Raw genomic sequence first — 22,234 nt, forward strand, 5'->3', positions numbered from 1 at the left:
GATGTGTCCTCCGATTACACGACACTGTCTGAGAACCAAAGCCTCAGGGGCGCGAGGACCGCATCACCCGGCCGGGAACCGCGTTCCTTAACCCAGCAAGGGCTTAGCCAGCGTCCCGGCGTCCTGGGGCGGGGGGGGGGGGGGGGGGGGGGGGAGTCACGGGCGTCGCGCCCCGGTGACGTCATCGCGCGCGCGCCCGCCCGCCCGCCAGCCCGCGGCTTCCCTGAGCCAGCAGCGGTGCCGGCGCGCTTTCGCTTCCCGTCGCCGCTTGTGAGTGGCGCTCTCCGGCTCCTCGGCCGCGGTGCTGCCTGCCGGGCGGTCGGTCGGCCGGCCGGCGGGCCGTGGTTCCCACAGGCTCTTCTCGGTCCCTTGTCACTGCTCGCTGGCAGCAGGCCTGGCCGCTCCCACGCGGAGCGAGCTTCTCCTCAGGGCCATGTCCAGGCCGAGCAGCGTCTCGCCGCGTCCTCCGGCTCCTGGCGGAGGCGGCACCGGAGGCGGCGGCGGCGGCGGCGGCGGGGGCGGAGGCGGAGGCAGTGGCGGCGGCGGCGTCCCGGCTTCGTGTGGCCCTGGAGGCGGTGGACGGGCCAAGGGGCTCAAAGACATTCGCATCGACGAGGAGGTGAAGATCGCCGTCAACATCGCCCTGGAGCGCTTCCGATACGGGGACCAGCGAGGTGAGGCTCCTGCCGGGGGCGTGGGGGGACCTTGCCGGCTGACACCCGCCCCCCGGGCCCGCCCGCCCCCACCACCCCCACCCCCACCCCCACCCCCGGGTCGCGTGACTGTCGGTCGTGGAGTGGGGTGCCGTGTGGGTCGGGGGTGGTGGTGGTGGTGGTGGTGGAGCAGGGGCCGGACTTCAGAAGGTGAAGAGGGGAGGTTGCTGCCAGGTGCGACTTTTTTCCTTCTCCTGGGGACTTTTCTGCAGCCCTAGGCTGCTGTCCACATTATTTTTTAAGGAGTTGGTAAGCCGCTGCCATCATCGTCAAAATCTTCAAAGAAGCGGAAGGAAAGGGAATACATAAGTAAAAATACTGACTGACTCTATATATGGCTTTTTTTTTTTTTAAATTGTAGAAGTATCTTATCAAACACAAATTGAACTCGTTTTGGCATGCCAAGCGGCGTGGTGTTTCACACCTCATCAGCCTAGAGACCTGTTTGTTTGCCACGGTCCTCATAATACAGTACTGGAAAGACCCGTAGTGTCTGCCTGGCTCATTCCGATTTGCTGTTTAATAGGAGACCCCTTGCTGATGAGGCTTAACGGTTTAAAAGTGTAAACGAAATTATTTTGAACATATATTTGACAGAGGCAGCGCCTTCGCAAAATGTCACAACAAATCCAGGCTGAAAATAGTGAATATTAAATGGCTATACAATTTTAAGAACAAGGATGTAAGAGTTTCAGTTTGGAATTCATCATGCTTGAGTATACCTTATTATTGAAGGAAATACAATTTTGTCAAGTAAAACAGGAATAAGTTAAAATAGTAAGATATGTCCATAATTATTATGACAATTCAAGATTTCAGCGTAGACGAATACTCTTTGGTGAATTTCAGAGTCCTTTGTCATATTTATATGTAGCTTAAAAATTAACATCAGAACTCTGGGCTGGAGAGATTGGCTCCGTAGTTAAGAGCACTGGCTCGTGCAGAGGACCCAGGTTTGATTTCCAGCACCCTCACGGTGGCTCAAAACCATCCATAACTCAGTTCTAGGGGATCTGATGCCTCTTCTGACCTGTGGGCACTGTACACATATGGTGCACATACATATACTCAGACACACACACACACACACACACACACACACACACACACCGTTAAATAAATATTAAAAATTAGTGTCAGAATCCTATTAAACATAAGTTACTGAATTAATATACTTTCACCTGAATGTATAATTTGATTGTATACTTACATTTATTTTTCATATTTGATACCTATAATTGTCTATAAGTGGAATCTTTTTTCCTGTGTAGAAATGGAATTTCCTTCTTCTTTAACCAGTACGGAAAGAGCCTTTATCCACCGACTGAGTCAGTCCCTTGGTTTAGTTTCTAAAAGTAAAGGGTAAGTTTATAGTTTTTCTTAATTTTTATGAAGTTATTTCCTACAAAAAGGGATAAATGTGTCTGTCTACATTTTAATTATTATTTCTGTTTTAACTTCCACATTCTTAATTATAGTATATGTAGATAGTTCATTTAAGTCTGTACCAAGGTCATCTTTTCTCCCTCCAATCTGCCTTACCTCTCAGGTGCAAAAAATAAGTGAGGGCCAGGGAGGTGGCTCCTGTGGTGAAAGCAGCTTCTGCTCTGTAAGCCTGACAGCCTGAATTCCATCCTCAGAACCCACCTTGAAAAAAGAAAGGAAAGGAAAGCTGACTCTGCTTACCGTGATGACTGTATACCCTCATGGTGAAATGGGGGCAAGAGAATGCAGACTGGGCCAGAAGTTTGCACAGTGGTAGAAATAACAAGTGGGAACCAACCTCAACTAGGTGAAAGGAGAGAATGAACTCCAAATGGTTGTGTAGTGACCTCCATGTGAACCCCTGAATTTGTATATACTCATAAAATAAGTTTAAAAAAATTAAAAAGTGAATATAGCTTTTGTTGTTCATCTTAGGTGCTTTATCACTAGACTAGTAAATGGCAGATTACTGAGAAAAATAAACAAGTTTATTATCTTTTATCTATTTATCTTTCTCTCCATTTATTTATTTATTCATTTATTTTGAGACAGAGTTTCTCCTTGTAGCCCTGGCTGTCCTGGGACTCACTCTGTAGATCAGGCTGGTGTCAAACACAGATCTGTCTTTGCCTCCCAAGTGTTGGGATTAAAGGTGTGAGAAAGGGATGAATTTAGTAAAAGCTGCATTTCACATATGCAGAGAGAACTTCATGAAGACATGACAAAGGAAAAGTTCTTGAACTAAAAGTTGCAAATTATGGGATGGGAACTTAGGATCTAACTGTGAGAAGACAGAGGTTTTATTTTATTTATTTATTTATTTATTTTTTAAGCAAGTTTTGTTATGTGGGCTTCTCTGGTCTCTTTCTATGTTAAGTCTAGAGTAGTGTCTGCAATTGAGTTATGTTGGTGTTTCTGGTAATGAGTGTTGAGTGACAGATTTTTCCTGGGGTGATGTAACACACACACATGTATTCACTCAGAAAAAGAATCTAGGACAGACTAAAGATTGCACTGAAGTCCAGCTTGGTGAGCCAGTGACATTTTTTTTTCTCTTTTAAGAGTTATTTATTTTTATTTTATGGTTATGGGTGTTTTGTCTGTCTGTCTATCTGTGCACCCTGTGCGTGTAGTATCTGCAGAGGGCAGAGAGGGTGCTGGATCCTTTGGAGCTGGAGTTACAGGTGGTTCTGAAGCACCAGATAGGAACTGAATCCCAGTCCTCTGCAAGAGCAACAAATGCTCTTAACCGTGGAGCCATCTCTCCAGCCTTTTTGGCTTTAATTTTGAACTGCACAGTATAATGTGATTCTTTCTTATGTGTGTACATTAGGGATATCAGCATAATTAGCACATCTGTTGCCTCACATAACTATTACTTCTTTATGATGAGAACATTTAGGATCCTCTTGTAGCTATTTAAAGATGTATACCTTATTGCTAACTACTTAACTACTGAGTAGTTGGTATTGAACAACAGAACACCAGGCTTACTTTTCCTATCTAAGTAATTTTTTGCATATTGATGAATGTCTTCTCTTCCCTCCTCCCATAACATTGACTTTTAATTTAATTAAATTATATTGTATGTGTGTTCATATTCGAGTGTACATACCGTGACTTGTGAATGTGGAGGTCAGAGGCCAACTTTCAGGAGTCCATTTTCAGGTCTTTCCTTCTACTATAGGATCCTGGGATCGAATTCAGGTTGTCAGACTTGGACAACATGGCTGCGTTTTACTCACTGAGGCATCTTGCTAGTCCTCAACACTTACTTTATGTTTAATAATTGCAGGTGGGATTATATCTTATTTAAAAACTTACTCAGGAAATTCACTTATCTAGCAGCACTCTACCTGTACAGCTAGTTTCTAATTTTGTTTGGGAAAGGGGATGTCTGTTTTTGGAATAGATACATGATGAGGGGTCTCAGTGTTTTAGTTTTCATATTTATATAAATTGCTACTTCATATTTTCATTCCCACAAAGATGATGTGAATATTTTCCCCCAAATATCATGTAGTGTCATTGTCTTTGTGGTGCCTAGTGTATAGGGACAAATGGTAACTGTCAGGGATAAAATCTTTATCAAGTTGTCATCTTTCCGTTATATTGCTGAAACTCAATTTTCAGTGGCAATTTAAACTTGTACCTGCTTAATTTGAATAATTTTTGCACACAGAGGTAGCCTGTGTTAGGAAGTTTCAGTTTGATCCATCAGTTTGGCTGTGGGGTTCAGGAAAGAGTAGTATATTTTACTCAATTTTGTAATCACAGTTTATACCATAGTATCTGGTATATATTTATGAATTATGAGTAATTTCAGAGAAAAAAATTAGTTAAAGGTGAAACATAACAAGCCTTCCCAAGATAATTTTTAAAGAGGATGAAAATGTCTTGATATCACAGAAATGTTAGAGATATTTTTATTAACCAGCAACAGTGTTAGAGAACTAAAATGATGTACTTTTGGTCAGATAGTTAATTAATTGAATGAACATTAGCCTGCAGACTTCTTCTCTCAGGTAACCTAAGCTGGTCTTGAACTCCGTGATTATCAGTCTTTTTCCTCCCAAGTGCTGGGACCTCAGGTGTCTTACCACACCCAGCTAATCTGGACTATTCTGAGAGTAGACAACAGAATTGAGAACTTACCGTTCATTATGGTGCTCAATAAGGAAATACAGAAATTTAAATGTTGGTAAAGTAAGAGCTGCACTTAGAAGACACAGCTAAAAGTACAGTTTAATGTTCTTTACATTTATATAAACATTTATGCATGTGAAAGCATAAGCATGCACAGTGCTACAGCATACATGATCAGGTGAAAACATACAGAGTTGGTTCTCCTGTGGATTCCCAGGGTTGAACTCAGGTGTCAGGGTTGACATCGAGTCTGTCCCCAGTTTAGTGTTCTTATGGAGAAGATATTGTTGACAGGATTTAAATGTAATGAAAATGGGGAAAATTATAAAGTAATGTCATTTCACCATATTGTGGTTCTGTTGCTCATTTTTATATGATAGTTATAACTGCAAATGAAAATACTGTTTGAAATATTTGGGTGACTTTAAGAAGTGATTGTTTTTCTTATTGTAATAGCTTTTGCTTATTTAAAGCCTGCTCTGTGACAGGTGCTATAATTTACAGCTATCATAATCATATGAATAGTCCTTAAAGTAGGTATTGTTATCTTGGGCTTAGAGCCAGGAACTTGAGCTGTTACAGAGTTGAAGATTATAAGTTTTGGGGAAAATCTTTTCAGTTATAAAGTATGTGCTTGAAGTAATTATTGGCAATGCTGTGTTATGCAGTTTGGTTCAGCTATTAAAAGTGGTTCTTTTAACAAGCACTCCTGGAATAAAACACATTCTCAAAGCATGCTGTGGGATGTGCTAACATGAACAGTCAGCCACCACCTTTTCAGTATCATTTAGGATCTTTTGTTCAGATTTCCCAGTTTGTATTAACTGGTTACGGTTTATCTACCATAGAGTCTGCTAAATTCAAATTTTAACATTTTTGGATAAATTGGGCTTTTTCCTTTGTTATTGTTTATTTAAAATTGGATTTGTAGCATTTTGATAGGTTAATTGAAGATACTTGTGGTTGCTTAATTTATCTTTGTTGTTTTTTGGGGGGACTTCTAATATCTCAAAGAATTTTTACTTTTTCATTGTTTTGTTTGAGATTTATTTTCTGAGTAGGCATATGTCATATGTGAACAAGCTGATTTCTATTAATATATATAGTAAATAAATGGTTTCTATTAATATTCAGAAAGGGGGCAAATAGATACCTCACTGTGAAGAAGAAAGATGGATCAGAGACAGCTCATGCAATGATGACCTGTAATTTGACTCATAATACAAAACATGCTGTTAGGAGCCTAATTCAGAGATTTCCTGTCACCAATAAAGAGCGTACTGAACTTCTGCCTAAAACAGAAAGAGGAAATGTGTTTGCAGTTGAAGCTGGTATGTATTTTCTGGGGACTGTCCTTATTTACCGTATTATTTGATGATTATTTTTTTTTCCACCTCAAATTTATTTTTTAGAACTAATATGGTGCAAGTTTTTTCAGTTTTAATAAATGTATTAGAGATGATTAAGAATTATGAAAATTTTGGAATAAAATAAAGTATTAAGGCATATCATGCAATTGAACCAACATTTTTAGAGATTGTTGTAATAGCTACCGTTCATTGAATAATTACCATGCCCTTGGTGGTATCCTCACTCCTTCTAGCCTCACAATAGCAACTGAGCATGGTGAAGCTGGAGCTCAGAAGGGTGAAGTGATTCCTTTATGGTTCTCAGCTGGCTAGTAACACTGCTGAGATTTCACACCAAAGGGCCTGGACTTTTCTCTATCACTGCCTTGATGTGTTAATGAGTAAGATTTTAAACTGGGGCTTTAGCTTCTGCTAAGGGCTGGGGAAGAATCTTCAGTATGTTAAATTATTCAAAGACAGTTGGTATATAGATTATAAAGTGAAGTCATAATTTTATTTGGAAAAAAATTGTTTTCAAGGTGAGAAAATTATCTAACTGCCTAGGGTAGACTTTGCATACTTACTATTTTCTAAGGAGTAGGTCTGCAGCTCATAGAACACACATGATCCCAGATCATCAAAGAACTTGTTTTATTTATTTTTAAAGTTTTGATTGTTTTGACATGCTGTGGGGCAAGCACACTACCATTAAGTTATATAACCTGAACCCTAAAGAAAGTATCTTAAGTGTGGATACACAGAAGTAGTTTGAGCTATTTGGAGGGTACATTCTTTATTATACTGCTTATAGAACCTTGGATTTATAATTATTATCCTGTGGATCATTTAATTTTATATATATATATATATGTATATATGTATATATATATATATATATATCATTTTAAACATGTGGACTATTTTCCTTTTTTGTAATGTTACCTTATCTCTAACAGGTTTTATAATGTACATTATTTCCTGCTTAAAACTTTAATTTTCTTCGACGTTACTCAGAAACTTACGATAAACCTCAAAATAATTTGTGTGATTAAGATTATGTTTTAGTTTAGTGATTATGGAATAATTAATTTTTATTGGCTTTTAATTGTTATGCATTGGAAACATTTTTGAAAAAGACTTAATGTGTAATTGATGCCAAACTTGTAGCCTACAAAATGACACATACAGAGGTCAGTAGTTGAGGCACTGGGTAGAGAAGAAACATCCAAAAGAAGTGCATGAAGTTATGTAGCTTCGCTGTCAATGTGTCCTTTCTGTGTAGATTATAAACTTTCTGTTTATTTATTCATTTTTGAAGAAAACCGAGAAATGAGCAAGACAAGTGGACGACTCAACAATGGCATACCTCAAGTCCCTGTGAAAAGGGGAGAATCGGAATTTGATTCATTTAGGCAATCTTTACCAGTTTTTGAGAAACAAGAAGAAATTGTTAAAATAATAAAGGAAAATAAAGTAGTTTTGATTGTAGGAGAAACTGGGTCTGGAAAGACCACACAGGTTTGTCTTGTCTTTTTTGTATATAGAAGAAAATATAATTTATTCCATTTTATAGTTTCATGTCAAACTTATACTGTGTGTTTGACAACAAATCTGATTATTCTTTCAATAGTTATTTCATATACAAATTGATACTGAGTACATACTGAGAATCTATAGGAAGGAAATCTTTTAAATTACTACTTTTTATTTATTTATTTAAGTTAATTAATTTATTTTTGAGACAGGGTCTGTGTAGCCTGGCTGTCCGTGGAACTCATTATCTAGACCAGGCTGGCCTTGAACTCACTGAGATCTGTCTCTACCTCCCTAGTGCTGGGATTAAAGAGTGTGCTACTACATTCTGCCTTCTTATTTTTAAACTAATGCATTTAGTCTTGAAAGGAGAGGACCTAGGTCTGGAGTTCAAATTCCTGTTATTTTATCTATTAGATGTGAAGACTTCATCTGGCTTTGTAAACATTGTGAGCCTGTTTTCATTTATAAAGTGGGACTGATAATTAGTTCATTTTAGAGCAAGGTTTAGAGTAATGTCTACAAAATACCACATAATACTAACTAGCACCTAGTGGTAAGATTTACTTTAATGCTAAGATTTCTGATGTTTCTGTTCTGTGAACCACAAAGCTAGACAGAGTTTAAAGAAGTCTATTAACCAGTTTCTGGAACTAAGATACTTTTTGAACATTTCTTCTTATTTATGTTCATAATGTAAATGAAATGGAGACTATTTTGTAGAAAGTGAAAGAATTTTTTCCATTATTATGAGAATTTCATGCATGCATATAATGCATTTTCATCAAATCTATCTTTTCTCCCCTTCAATTTCTTCCCTGTCCCTTGCCATGATTTCTTCCCAACTTCATGTACTCTTAAAAAACACACTCAGTTTACTTAGTATGCCTCTCAGGGGCCGCATCCCTGAGGAAAACTGACTTTCCCTTCATCAATAGCCATCAGTTGCTGAGAGTTACTCAGTGAGTGGTGGAACTTCATGAGCCCTTCTCTTATCCATGCTGGGATTTTGACTGGCTTGATCTTGCGCAGATCCTGTGCAAACAGTCACAGCTACTGTGAGTTCATGTGTACAGTGGCACTGACATGTTTAGCAAATACTGTTTTGCTATAGATATCTACTGCCTGTAGCTCCTACTGTCTTTCTGTTCTGTTTATGGTGCCTGAGCCTAGAGGGAAGGGGTGTGCTATTGCTGTTCCATTTAGAGCTGAGCACTCCCCAGTCTCTTATTCTCTGCACATTGGCCAGTTGTAGGTCTCTATTTGTCACCCTCTACTGTGTAAATAAACTTCTTACTGATCTATGAATGTAAAGATAAGAACAGGGAATATATCTATTTAACGGAATAGTACTATTCTGTTTTATTCCCCAGGGTCTGTGACCTAGCCAGCTTCAGGGTTTTGACCTAGTTAACAGTACCAGGTATAAATTCAGTATGTACTGTCTTCAGCAGTAGGCTCCTGCCAAGTTCTGGAGGGTAACCAAGAACAGTGGCAATAATGTGTAATGCTTGGGTGGGTCTATGGGACCCCACTGACCAACAACTCAAAAAGATGTAACCATACTCATCTTTTTATTTGATAGCCTATTGTGTTTGGGAGAAGCATTGTCTCCGTTATAGAGCAACTCGATTTAAACTCCTTTTATACAATGTGTATGTATTTTAGGAAGCTTACAATAGGAGCTTCCATGTGGCATTTTTAGAGGTCTTTAGCATCAGTTATTTCTTTCCACACTCTCCTCTGCCTTTCCCTCTGCTCCCCTACACCAGTTGAGCTCTTCCTAGTCCTTTATTCCCCTTCCACTGTATTCTGCCTCCTGCCCCTTGAATTACCCACCCTCATTGCCCGTAGTTCCCTCCCCTCTGTTGCTATTTCAGTTTAAACACACTTTAGCCAGCATCCATGTGTGAGAGAGCATTTACAGCACCTGTCTTTCTGGGTTTGGGTTATCTCAGTATCATTAAGTACCACATGATTGCAGTGCTCACAGAGACCAGAAGAAGCTCTCAGATCCCCTGGGATTGGAGTTGCAGATAGTTGTGAGCTGCCATATGGGTGCTGGGAATTGAATGAACCCAGGTTCTGGGTTCTTTGGAAGAACCTGGAAGTGCTCTTAACTACTGCGCCATCTCCTAGCCCCAATAAGACTTATTTTAAATATTTATGACCTTCCTGAATTTTATTATGGGAAAGTATTTGTAATTCTAGGATTGTTTTCTTGATGATCACAGTGGAACCTTGTCATTTCATTGTCTTTATAGGATAATTTGAGGGATAATTAACATTATGGTAGTGATTGTTATCATCCAGGATTACATTTCTCAGTATAGTCTGCTCATTTTTGATTTTCAGAAGTATTTGAAGGTCTTCTTTGCCTTGAATATTTCTTGTTAGATTTGATTTAAAATATTTAGTTTTAGTTCTCCTTTGTAAATGAAATCTCTTAAAATCATACTTTCTCATTGATTATTGACAGTTATATGAAACTTACTGATTTGAAGACTATTTTATGTCTTGGCATACTGTGGGGCTTTGACATTTGATTTGTTTTGATATTTCTGGGTATGCAAAGTGAATGCCATCTTACAGTGTTTTAAAATTTTTGTTTTAGATTCCTCAGTTCCTATTAGATGATTGCTTTAAAAATGGCATCCCCTGCCGAATATTTTGTACTCAACCAAGACGATTAGCTGCTATTGCTGTGGCTGAAAGAGTTGCTGCAGAGAGAAGGGAAAGAATTGGTCAAACAATTGGTTATCAGATCCGATTAGAAAGCAGGTAAAGGCAGTCTTCCTACTGTTCACCATGCTTAAAGCTGGATAAATATATCCATTTGACTAAAAATAGAGGAGTAAATGATCATGGTCAGTGGAAGGGAGAAAGTCTGAAGGGTCCCACCCCAGACAAAAGCACAGGCAGTGAATGACTGGAGAGAGGGATAATTAAGTGGTCAGCTCTAAAAACAAGACATGAACAACAAAACTGGACGTAACGGGTTGTATTAAGCTATTTGTGCACATATATGTAACAATAATAAAAAGTGTCATTTGAGAATGGGGAAACATCGGAGGGACTGGTAGAAGGAGGAAAGGCTGGGGGAAGTGATTGAATTATTTTATTTAAAAATATAAAAAATTAACTAAATCACAAAAACCCCCAGAAAATTAAGTGATAATTTTGCTACTAGTAAGTCTATATTCAGATATTGATATCATATCTAAACTTTGTAAGGTTTTGAACAGCTGAGCCATAGGTATAAATCCTATTACAGTGTTATGATCAAGTACAAGCTGTTTCACTTTGCTGAGACTTTGTTTTATAAAATGAGCTAATACACCATCTAAAGTCTAGAACATTGATCTACTGAGAAGTTTAGATAGCAGCGCAGAAATGATAGTGACTCAGTGTTAGAGATAGTGTACAATTGAGTGTCCCTTATCCAGAATGCTTGGGATCATGTGTATCAGGTTTTAGAATTTTTTGGATTTTGGATAGCCGTGTAAACTTTACCAGTTGAGAATATGGAATGTTCTGAAATCTGAAGTTAGACACTTGAGAGTTTGAATTTCCAGACCAAGGATGCTTAGCCTGCTGTAATACTAGTAATACCTTCTGTGTTTTTTGGTTTGTAGCAGTGACTGAAAAAGTTTTTTCACTTGTGTTAACTTTTTAACCGAACTAAAAATTTTAAAGCTTTTTTTTTTTTAACCTACTTAAGTTCTTTAACAAAGTATATAACTTACTTAATTAGAAGCTATTATTGATGAATTTGTGATTGTCAGGCCTTATGTATATTTTATGTAACTTTTCTAATAAGCCACATATAATAGTACATTAATTATATTCATAATAATATACACATTATATTGGTATTATTTGCTAAAGTATGGTGAACATTTAAAGTAATTTATTTTAATTATGTGTAAAAGATTTGTAATTGTGCACTTTATTTTGTTTTTTAAAAAGGGTTTCTCCAAAGACACTTCTGACATTTTGTACTAATGGGGTATTGCTTCGTACATTGATGGCAGGCGATAGCACATTGTCAACAGTGACCCATGTCATTGTGGTAAGACTGTTGTTGAATTTGCCAAGTATTACTGAGACAGCTTAATAATTAGTTACATAGTAATATTTTTAAAATAGGGTAAGATGAAAATGAATTACTGTCTTTAATAGGTCCTGTTCAAGGTAATTTGGTGGTAAAATTATTAGAATATATCTTATTTTACATAAAGATGCTGTTACCATTTTGTGTCAGGGGAGAAATAAACAAGTAGCAAGTTTTTAAAAAATGTGCTTTTCACCTATGAAAATGATGCATGTATTTAGAAATTTCTAGAAATGGTAAAAGCTTTTTTTAGTCACTATACTTAGTTTTCTAATTACTCCTTTAGTGTCACAGATTTCCTAATTGCAGCTATATACTTTATAGTCATTGAACTTTGTGGTTAAGTTTCTGAATTAGTTAGCTACTTGTAAAGTAAGAGCTACCCTTTTATTAAAGTATTCTAAGCTTTTTTCTAGTTTCTATCAGACAAAAAATAGATTAAGTTGTTTTAGCCTTTAATAAGCATCTTTTAGAAACCTTGTCTAACCAGTTGCTTGCTCCCTAGTGCTAACAGGTTCACATACATGAGTTTTGGTTTGTTTTTGCCTTCATTTGAGAAGGATCTTGCTATATTGCTTAGGATGGCCTTCAACTTGCTGCCTTCTTACTTCAGCCTCCTGAGTAGCTGAGATTACAAGGGTGTACTACTGTATATATAAATTGATTTTGTTTGTATTAAGATTGCATTTAATAGACTGAGATAATTTAGAATTTTTATAGTTTTTGTAGTTTTACATTCTGTATGAAAAGGGACAATACTTTGTCATCTACAATAAGTTGTTAATGCATGATGATTTCTGAACTGTACATACTGCAAATGTTCTGTGGTATTGATTGGCCTTTCCTTATTTAATTTGAGCAGTGTAAATCTAGCAGTGTTTTTCTTTTAAGGACTGAGTCATCCAGTGTTTTACCTGATCCATGGTTTCATTTCTGTTTCTATTCATTGTAGGATGAAGTGCATGAAAGGGATCGATTCAGTGATTTTTTACTTACAAAGTTAAGAGATTTGTTGCAAAAACACCCAACTTTGAAACTCATCCTTTCTAGTGCTGCCTTGGATGTGAATCTCTTCATAAGATACTTTGGAAGTTGTCCAGTAATATATAGTAAGACTGTCAGTTATCTCCTATAATTTCTTTGAAGTAAAACTTTGAAGTGTGATTATGTTTTATTTATTTATTTACTTATTCAAAGGGACATTGGGAGATACTCTGAAGTAGAGGATATTCGTTTATGTTGCCCATGAGACAGGCTTCTCTGTCTCTACTTTGACCTCTTTTGCATCTGTAGCTCTCTGATGCTGTGTAGAAAATCCAATTATCTAACCTTAAAAAGAAATGAGCTGCTTTTTGTCCTGTGTTTCTCTTCAAACACTGTTCTGTAGCTTCTGTGCTTCGTTGTCTGATCCCTGGGTTAGTCATCTGTACTGTCATGTTTATCCACTTGCTGACCCTAGGCTCAAGGCAATCAAACTCCGGACTTATTCTTGATTGATGAGGTGAATTCTCATGTTGGTACTTTAGGATTCCTTTCCCTGTACACACTGCTGCTTGAGCTGTACCTCTTACCACCTTCACTTTTTGGCTTGTCAATGTCAGGGCCAGCTACCCACTTACATTGTCTTTAACCCTGAGACAGTGGCAGTTTGAATTTAGGTTCCCTGACTTGTTGAGTACTTTTGGTCTCAGGATCTCATGTATGTAAGTTTTAAACAATAGATTTTTCTCTTAGTATGACCCTCCACCTCTAAGCTTGGGGACCTCTGTCCACTCCTGACTTGTCCTGCTTGAGAAGTCAGTTGTCTCAACAATACCTACAGCTGGATTTGAGTTCTCTGGATAGATACTGTAGCCTCTTTTCTCCTGGCTGCCTAGTTTATCTTCTGGATGAGGCTTCTACTTCCCTCCCATGTGCTGGAGAACTATACATCCTTTTTGCTTATTTTATGTTTTGTTCCCTGCACTTTTCAGCCACACTATGACTCCCTTTGTATGTTTCCCGAGCTCTTCCTCATTATTTTCTTATCTTGGTACTTCTCCTCTGCTGGGTCACAGGAAGGCATCTTCTAGTCTGCTGACATACCCTGAGGTTCTCCCCATCATTATTTTATTAATAGAGTCACTGTATAAGTAAGTTTTTCTAAAGGATGATTGATTTACATTTTTGAAATGTTAGAAGCTGTTTACTTAGCATTTTTAGTTGAAATTAAATTTTATTTCTCTCTGTCCCTGTGTGTGTGTGTGTGTTTTGTGTGTGTAATTCTCAGATCTCAGTTTGTTTAGGATCATTGCTTCTTGAGTCTTATTCTACATTATAGTGTTTTCTCTCTGGCCTTCTCTTCATGTGTATGTACTAATAAGTTGATACTTTTTAAACCTTTTTTTCCTTTCTGTTTCTGTTCACTCTTCTTTCCTTCTCTCTTCCTCCCCTTTTTTGCAACTCTAGTAGCTATTGTAGATGTACATTACTTTCCCTGGAAGCTTTTTTTTTTTTTTAAATGCTTGTTCCTACTTTCTATTGTATACTGATGATTGTTCTCCAGAGTTTTTAATGTAGAGACTTTATAGGTATATCACTTCAAGTATGTCCTAAACTGAATACATAATCTATAAATTATGTTTTTCTTTTTGTCCTGTGTATCTTGGGTGATATCTACAGTCACCTAAGTCTCAAAATTGTACATTTGTCTGATAATATTAATAATATTTCTGAAGATAGACACATAAAATTGATACCTGTGCTAATTGAAAGTTTGCTTGTTACCTTTGATAAGCATGACAGGAACCTCAACTCTCATTGGCCAGCATATTTCTCTTTATTCCTTATTGCTCAGAAACATTCTTCTTGTTGGGCAAGCCAGATAGCCAGGTATTATAGTGGATTTAAAATATTTTCATAACAAATTATGATTTTTCTTTATTTTACTTTCTGTTTCAATAATCCATCTAGGTTTTTTGTTTTTTAATCTTTAATCTCACTGTTCTTATTTAACCTGTTTTCCTCGATTCCTGAACTATTTTACATGCCTACCTGGTTTTACTGTTCTGTCTTTAAAAATCCATTTTCCATATTGTTTCCAGGGTGGTCCTTTCTGAAGTCAATTCTGATGATGCTGACTACTGTTTTAAATCGTGAATGACCTTTATTTCAAGACAAAGACCCTTAATATGACTTAGTTTGTTTCTCTCTTTAATTTCTCTTGCCTCTCCTCTTGTACTTTCCTTTTAGTTTCTGGAAAACAGCCTCATTCTGGTTCTGCCATAGTGACATTGTGCATGTTGTGTTATCTTCACATACCATGTACTTTCTGTGGAGTGCAGTTATTTTATGTCCTTCTTCTCTGGTGTCTCAGTAAAAATCTTTTCTTGATGGAATCACTTCCCTGTGGTACACTGCTGTGATATTCCATACTTCTTTCTTTTTTTAAAATAATTTATTTCACTTTATTTTATGTGCACTGGTGTGAAGGTGACAGATCTCCTAGAACTGGAGCCATAGACAGCTATGAGCTGTCATGTGGGTGCTAGAAATTGAACCCAGGCCCTCTGGAAGAGCAGCCACTGACACTGTTCTTAACCTCTGAGTCATCTGTCCAGCCACCCCATACTTTTTTCTTGTAGGACTTTCTCATTGGACTTTGCACAATTTCCTGTTTACATTCTTTTTCATATTACTGGTCTTTCTTGCTTCATGTGCCTCATGGAAGAAGGAAGTAGCACTGTTTGTATTTACCATGTAATATTCCTGGTCCCTAATGTGATGCCAGGCATGTGGCAAGTAGGTAGTAAACACTAGGAGGAAAGAATGTGAACTTGTCTAGAATATGAAGTCAGGTGTCCACTCTAGTCAGATGTCTATAGAGCAGAGTAACAGCTAACAGGAAGGGTCAGGAGTGTCACTGGAGCTTTGGAACAGCCTTTGCATATTATCAGATGCTTCATTAAATGTGGGCATTTTTACTTTTTGTGAATTATCTATAGAATGCAAATTTGATAACTAAACATTTTTATTCTTTAGTACAGGGAAGACCATTTGAAGTAAAAGAAATGTTTCTAGAAGATATTTTAAGAACTACTGGATATACCAACAAAGAAATGTTAAAGTACAAAAAGGAAAAGCAACGTGGTAAGGTTTTTAGCAAAGAAATTACTGTTGAAAAATATTTCTTACAATGCTGTATAGTCTTAGCATACAGAATAACAAGGAAACTTGAAAACATTTTTCTCTTGTGTGTAACTAGATAAAACTATGTGATAAAATTGTCCTAAATATTCTTTTAAAAGGAAGATTTATTTATTTTTACTAAATGTGCATGGGTGTTTTACATGCTTGTATGTCTGCACCGTATGCATGCTGTGCCTGCACAGGCCAGAAGAGATCATTGGATCCCCTGGAACAGGAGCTGCAAGTGACTATGAGCCACCCTGTGGGTCCTGGGAATAGAACCCAGGTCCTCTGGAAGAACAGCAGTGTTCTTAACTTGTGCATTCTGGTTTATACCCAGAAGTTCTAATCTGTGGAAAGGAATTATACATACTGGAATTGAGGAGGATGAGTGTGTCTGAATTTGGAGGCTTCGTCAGTATCTTAAGACAGCAGTGAGATATGTGCTGGCTTCCCATGCCTTACTTCATTAGGTGGAATTAAGAAGTTGATGGGTGGGAGTGGAAGGAGTGTCTTGATTGATGATAACAGGCTTATCTTTTGAAAAATGTTGTTTTCCAATTTTTTATTTATTTTTCTGAGATGTGATCTCACTGTTTAGCTCACTTTGGCCTGGAACTTGCTTAATCTTTTTCCTCTGCCTGCTGAATCCTAGGATTACAACATGGTTTATATTCCCAAAAAGATTTCCAAATCTGGTATTACTCAATGGGTTCATCTTCACTTCCATTTTATCAATATTTGCTTAAAGAAATTCATACAGTGACATAATGTGTTTCAGTTTATGAATTAGAATTTATATCCCCCTTTCCTTTTTATAGTCTCCTTGCTTATACTCTTGATTTCTTTGTTTACTATGCATGATCATGGGCACATAACTAATTGATTCTCCACTTGACTTAATTTAGCGATTCCTATGTCACTGCAAAGTACATCATTGCTTACATGTAAATTATGAAACATGTTAAAACTTTTGAAATTTCTGACTTCTTGTATCTAAAACAATTGAGATGGTACAAATTGAATGAATAATTGTCTATGAAGTACCATATGAATATTAGTCATTGATTTAAAATGGGGAAAGATGCTTTTCTTGACACTCTGGGTTAGAAGCAGCCTTCTTTCCAATGGATGAATGTTTTTATGCAGCTTGGTATGTCTTTATGTTGCATATAACTTTATGAAAGACCCAGTTTATTTTTAAAAACTGACTCTAAAGTAAAGCCAACTTTCAAGTGATTGGAGATTCAGTTATGTTTCCGGTTTTGTTTCTTATTTTTAAACAAAGGAGCACATTATCAAAAGGAAAGAACATGTCTGCTTTTTTTCCCCTTTGTAATTTAGAGGAGAAACAACAGACCACACTTACTGAATGGTACTCAGCTCAAGAAAATACTTTCAAGTCTGAATCTCAGAGGCAAAGAGCTGTTGCAAGTGTGTCTGAAGAGTATGATTTATTAGATGATGGAGGTGATGCTGTCTTCAGTCAGCTGGTAAAATATGATATTTTAATATACTGGTTCATAGTGATATTTTGAGTAAAAAGTTTGCAAGTTAAACAGCTTTAATGAGGTAATAATACTTTTTTACTTTGTTAGTGGAGGGTAATTTTTTTAGTTTATTTTCTGCAAGATATTTACAAAATAATTTTCAGAGAAGATGTGGGGATGCTCACATTCTACACTAGTGTTTAAGTTCTGATGTATCCAGAAGAATTATGCCTGCATAATTTTAAAAGAGGCTTCTGAAGGATGCTTTAAAATTGTATAGTGTAGGGGAGATCCATTTGAGTTAGTGGTCAGCATTTTGACATTTTTGTTGTGAGCCTAGCCTTTAATTGCTGAGCAGTCTCTCCAGTCCATGATTAGCATTTTCACTGTGTAAACTTGTGGTTTTAAGAACTGAGTTGGACATTGTACATAGGAAAAGCTTCTAAAGCCTGGTATAACCTGTCTCCCTGCCAGCAGAGCTTCTTTGTGGGGAGGTAGGATAGGAAAGGAATTACTTTTGGGTTTTGGAGACAGCCCAAGTTGTCTGGAATATAGCACAGGATGGCTTTGAAACTTGTATTCTCCTGCCTCAGTTTTCTGAGTTGCTGGGCTTATAAGTGAGAGCCTCCATGCCAGCAGACTCCAGTGTACTGGATATCGAGCAGAGACTGGTATTAGTGTTGAGAAGGTCTAGGGTAATGCTTCCTCTGAGGTAGCTGGAAAATAAACCAATGGTATATAGTACATTTACCATCAGAAGCACAGTTAGTACATGTGGCTTGATCATGGGGCTAGTACCTTGTGGACAAGCTCACTTTTATCAAAGTGTAATATTATGTTGATGACTATAATATCAAAATATAGTGTTTTGAAAGATAATGTTTGTAAGAGGAAATTAGAGACTTTTGCTGTAATAGTGTGTATATGTTGTATGCTTTTTAGTTCTTGTGATGATTGTAGCCATTTTACTTTCCTTGTGGTAAGCAAATAATAAGGAATTAGATAATTGGTAATCTTTGCTTTTTTGTTTTTAAAAGACAGAAAAGGATGTGAATTGCCTTGAACCATGGTTAATCAAGGAAATGGATGCTTGCCTTTCTGACATATGGCTGCATAAAGATGTCGATGCTTTTGCTCAGGTCTTTCATCTTATTTTAACTGAAAATGTTAGTGGTAAGTTTATTTAAATAATTTCTCTTGCCCTTATTTGTGATACAAATAGACTCTAATTTAAAAAGTATGCATGACATGTTTGGTTTACTATCATTAATTTTATTTTGAAGTGCTTTATGTTGTTTCAAATTTTTTAATACCTCCAGAGTGATTTCCTAAGGTCCTCACAGATATGATAGTTATTTGCAAAAACACTTCTGTATATTTATGTTGTAAATCATCAATGTAATCATTTCTATATTTGTGTTGTATGCATCCATGTAATCTGGTCTCTGACTCTCTGCTGCAGGAAAAGAATTAGGGTGTCAAAGAGGTTTGTGATTGAAAAAAAATGGATGAAAAATGAGTAGTAACCTTGGGATTCTTAGAGTCATCTAGTAAATGATGATTTTTTTTTTAACCTTTAATTTTATGGGCTCAGGTTCTGATCTACAGACACTTACATACTTTATATCATGTGATAGGTCTTCACTAATGAGTTGTCCTGTTTTACTAGTTAGCTTTCAGTGATATTGACAAACAGAAATGAACTTTATAATTTTATGGGCTTCTAGTCAATAGGTAGAATGGTCATAGAAAATCAGCACTGGGAAGGCTTCTGGAGTCAAATATTCTTATCGCCGTACCTAAACCCTTAGCATTGTTCCTGTTGTAATTATTGACCATTTTGGTTTTGTTTTGTTTTTAAACATTTTCTTCAGCTTCTGAAGTTTCAAATTGGCTTTTTTTCTTTCTTCATTCTTTAAAATCTATTAATTCTTGGTTTTTCTGGCAGAAAACTTTTTCTCTCCACCATCTTCAAGTAGTACATTGGCCTCAATTCTAAGGCTTTCATTTTATTTTTTTACTTACGTCTACTCCTTAGATGGATCTCATCTGTTAGTGGCTATGGTGGTTAGCTTTAATTGTTAATTTGATACACTCTCAAATCTCCTGGGAAGAGAGTGATTTTCTACATTGGGTTGGTCTGTGGGAGGCTTGCCATGATTGATATGAGAAGACCCAGTCCACTGTGGGCAGCACTATTCCCTGGGTTAGGGTGGAGGGTCCTGAACTATATAAGAGTAGAGAATTCAAATTGAGAACAATCAAACAAGCAACATTATGTATTCATTTCTCTCTACTCTTTATTGGGTCTCTAAGTTCCTGCCTTGACTTCCTGAAACTGATGGACATAGCCTAGAATTATAAGCTGAATAAAAACCTTTTCTCCCCTACATTCCTCTTTGTCAGTGTATTTATCATAGCATCAGAAATGAAGCTAGAACAATGGCTTTAAGAATCCATTTTAAATGACCCCTAACTTTTAAAATTTATTTTTAAAATGATATCCCGTGACTATTTTAGTAATCCACAACTATTTCTTTTCTGGGTGCACTCTGTTTTCCCTAGAGGGGCAGATTGATCTTTTCAAAAGACCCACCGGCCTGCTTTCCCCTTGCTTCTAAAGTCTTTTCCACGACTGGATCTGTGTAGCTTTAAATGTGAAGTATCCCTGTGGACCTGTGTATTTGAGCACTTGGTGCCTGCTGGTGGTGCTGTTTGGGAAGCTGTGGAAACTGTAGGAGCTATAACTTGCTGGAGGAAATGGACTGTGGGTGGGCCTTGAGGCTCTTAGAGCCCAGCCTGCCTGCTGTTGTGTTGTTTTCTCATCTGTAAAGTGTGAGCACCTGGTCTCCTGCCACCACACCTGGGAGCCACTGCTGCTGCTCTGTCCTCACCTCCAGGACGACTGTAAACTCAACAAACCATGAAGCGGAGTAAACCTTTGTTCCCTTAGCTTGCTCCTTCCTTGTCAGGTACTGGATCAGAGAGAGAATAGTAGCTGATCCAGTACCTTCTGCTACCTTCCGTCTTATTTTCCACCAGCCTTCTTTTTCTTCTCTGTTCTTTAGCCACTGAGTTGCTTTTCTTTTTAGTATTTTATTGCCTTTTTTTTTTTTTTTTCCTTTTAGACAGGGTTTCTCTGTGTAGTTTTGGTGCCTGTCCTGGTTCTCGCTCTGTAGACCAGGCTGGCCTCAAACTCACGGAGATCCACCTGGACCACCTCCCAGCTTTATTGCCTTTTATGGAGTGTGTTTGTGTGTGTATTATTGTGTATGTATGTATTTGGGTGCACACATGCCATGGGTTACATGTGAAGGTCAAGAACAACTTGCAGGAGTTGGTTCTTTCCTTCCTCCATGTGGGTTCTAGGGATGGCACTTAGTTCTCAGTTCCTAAGCTGTTTGTCTGGACCTGATTTCCTTTAGTGTGCTGATACATTCCTGTCTTTCAGCCTTTACTTGTGTTGATTCAGTTTTACCTGGAAGCCTGACTGCAGAATCTCATAGACATAATGGCCTCTACCATCTCGGTCTCTGGTTAGTTATTGTCACTCAGAGAGGCTTTTTCTGTCAGTAAAACTGTACCCTTTTCTTACTGTTTTGTTAGTCACTTTGTTATTTTATATTGACTTCGATCATTTGTTATTTATTGCTGTTGCTGCTGCTGCTGTTGTTCACTACCCATTTGACACTGGAATACGAACTTTGGGAGGACAGAAACCTTCTCTACTCTTCTGGGTTCACAGGGTTTATAATAAATGATCACATACTTGTTCAATAATCCTGCTTTGGGCATTTTACCAGATAGATGGTCATGTCTAATATGGAAGGTGACAGGAAACTTCTTGCCTCTTTCTTTTCCTTTCTCCTTTTTTCTAGTGGGTTAATTTGCTTGTTGGAGAGGATCTGGCTGTGTAAGCCAGCCTGGCCTTACACTCATGATCTTCTTGCCTCAGCCTCCTCAGATCTGAAATTAAATATGGACACCACTGTACCTTGAAGCATTCTTACTTGAGAGTGTTTTTCAACTGTCCATTAATATGTTGAGTCAGCATACTTTTCTCACGTATATACACTTCTGTCTTCCTGCTTCTGGTTTGATGAGAGATTTAGTGTTTGTTTATGCCTGATCGACTTTCAAGATTGTGAAGACAGGTTTTTCTTTTCTTTTAAGCTTTTTTCAGCGACATGCTTATTTTATTTTAACCCCTTTTCTTTGTTGTTTGTTTTCTAACATGACATGTCATTTAGTCCCTTAGTTCTCCGATTTGCACCACTTTTGGATATATTTTAGTTTATAAACCCTTTCAAGAGGCATGGCTGGGGCTGAGGAGAGGGCTCAGTGGATAAAGAGGCTTGCTGTAAACCCTGAGAATGTGAGTTTGATCCTCTGAGTCCACATGGTGGAAGGAGAGAAACTGGTTCTCCTTCCATGTTGTCCTCTGACCTTCAAACAGACAGATGCCATGTCACGTGTCCCCAGTAAATAAGGAAAGAAATGTAAACAATGGAAATGCATCTGCTCTCCTTCTGAACTTAATTTCTTAGGATATACTAGGCCTTTTATCCTAAAAGTATCTATTCTTTTTAAAATTACTATTTTTACATGTATCAATTCAACCTATTGTTGGCATTTCACTTTGTCTTGCGATTCATATTGTTTCTGAAAATTCTAGTTCATTATTTAAATGTGGAAATGTATTACATTTACTTCTGTTTTGTATTTGCTGTTTTAAAT

General features: G+C 37.5%; 1 protein-coding gene across 1 annotated transcript in view; it reads left to right on the top strand.

The window, feature by feature from the left end:
• The first annotated feature begins 201 nt into the window (after positions 1-201).
• Positions 202-22,234, top strand: part of Ythdc2 (YTH domain containing 2) — a 58,084-nt gene continuing 36,051 nt past the window's right edge. Inside the window, exons 1-10 of the mRNA XM_036204865.1 lie at positions 202-674; positions 1,985-2,075; positions 5,979-6,175; positions 7,512-7,711; positions 10,341-10,507; positions 11,696-11,798; positions 12,793-12,949; positions 15,861-15,968; positions 17,352-17,500; positions 18,535-18,670. Of these exons, the coding sequence (XP_036060758.1) occupies positions 434-674; positions 1,985-2,075; positions 5,979-6,175; positions 7,512-7,711; positions 10,341-10,507; positions 11,696-11,798; positions 12,793-12,949; positions 15,861-15,968; positions 17,352-17,500; positions 18,535-18,670 (1,549 nt within the window). The 5' untranslated portion in view covers positions 202-433. The remainder of the gene's footprint in view (positions 675-1,984; positions 2,076-5,978; positions 6,176-7,511; positions 7,712-10,340; positions 10,508-11,695; positions 11,799-12,792; positions 12,950-15,860; positions 15,969-17,351; positions 17,501-18,534; positions 18,671-22,234) is intronic.

This window comes from Onychomys torridus, chromosome 13 (assembly GCF_903995425.1).
Source record: "Onychomys torridus chromosome 13, mOncTor1.1, whole genome shotgun sequence".
Classification (NCBI taxonomy): Eukaryota; Metazoa; Chordata; class Mammalia; order Rodentia; family Cricetidae; genus Onychomys; species Onychomys torridus.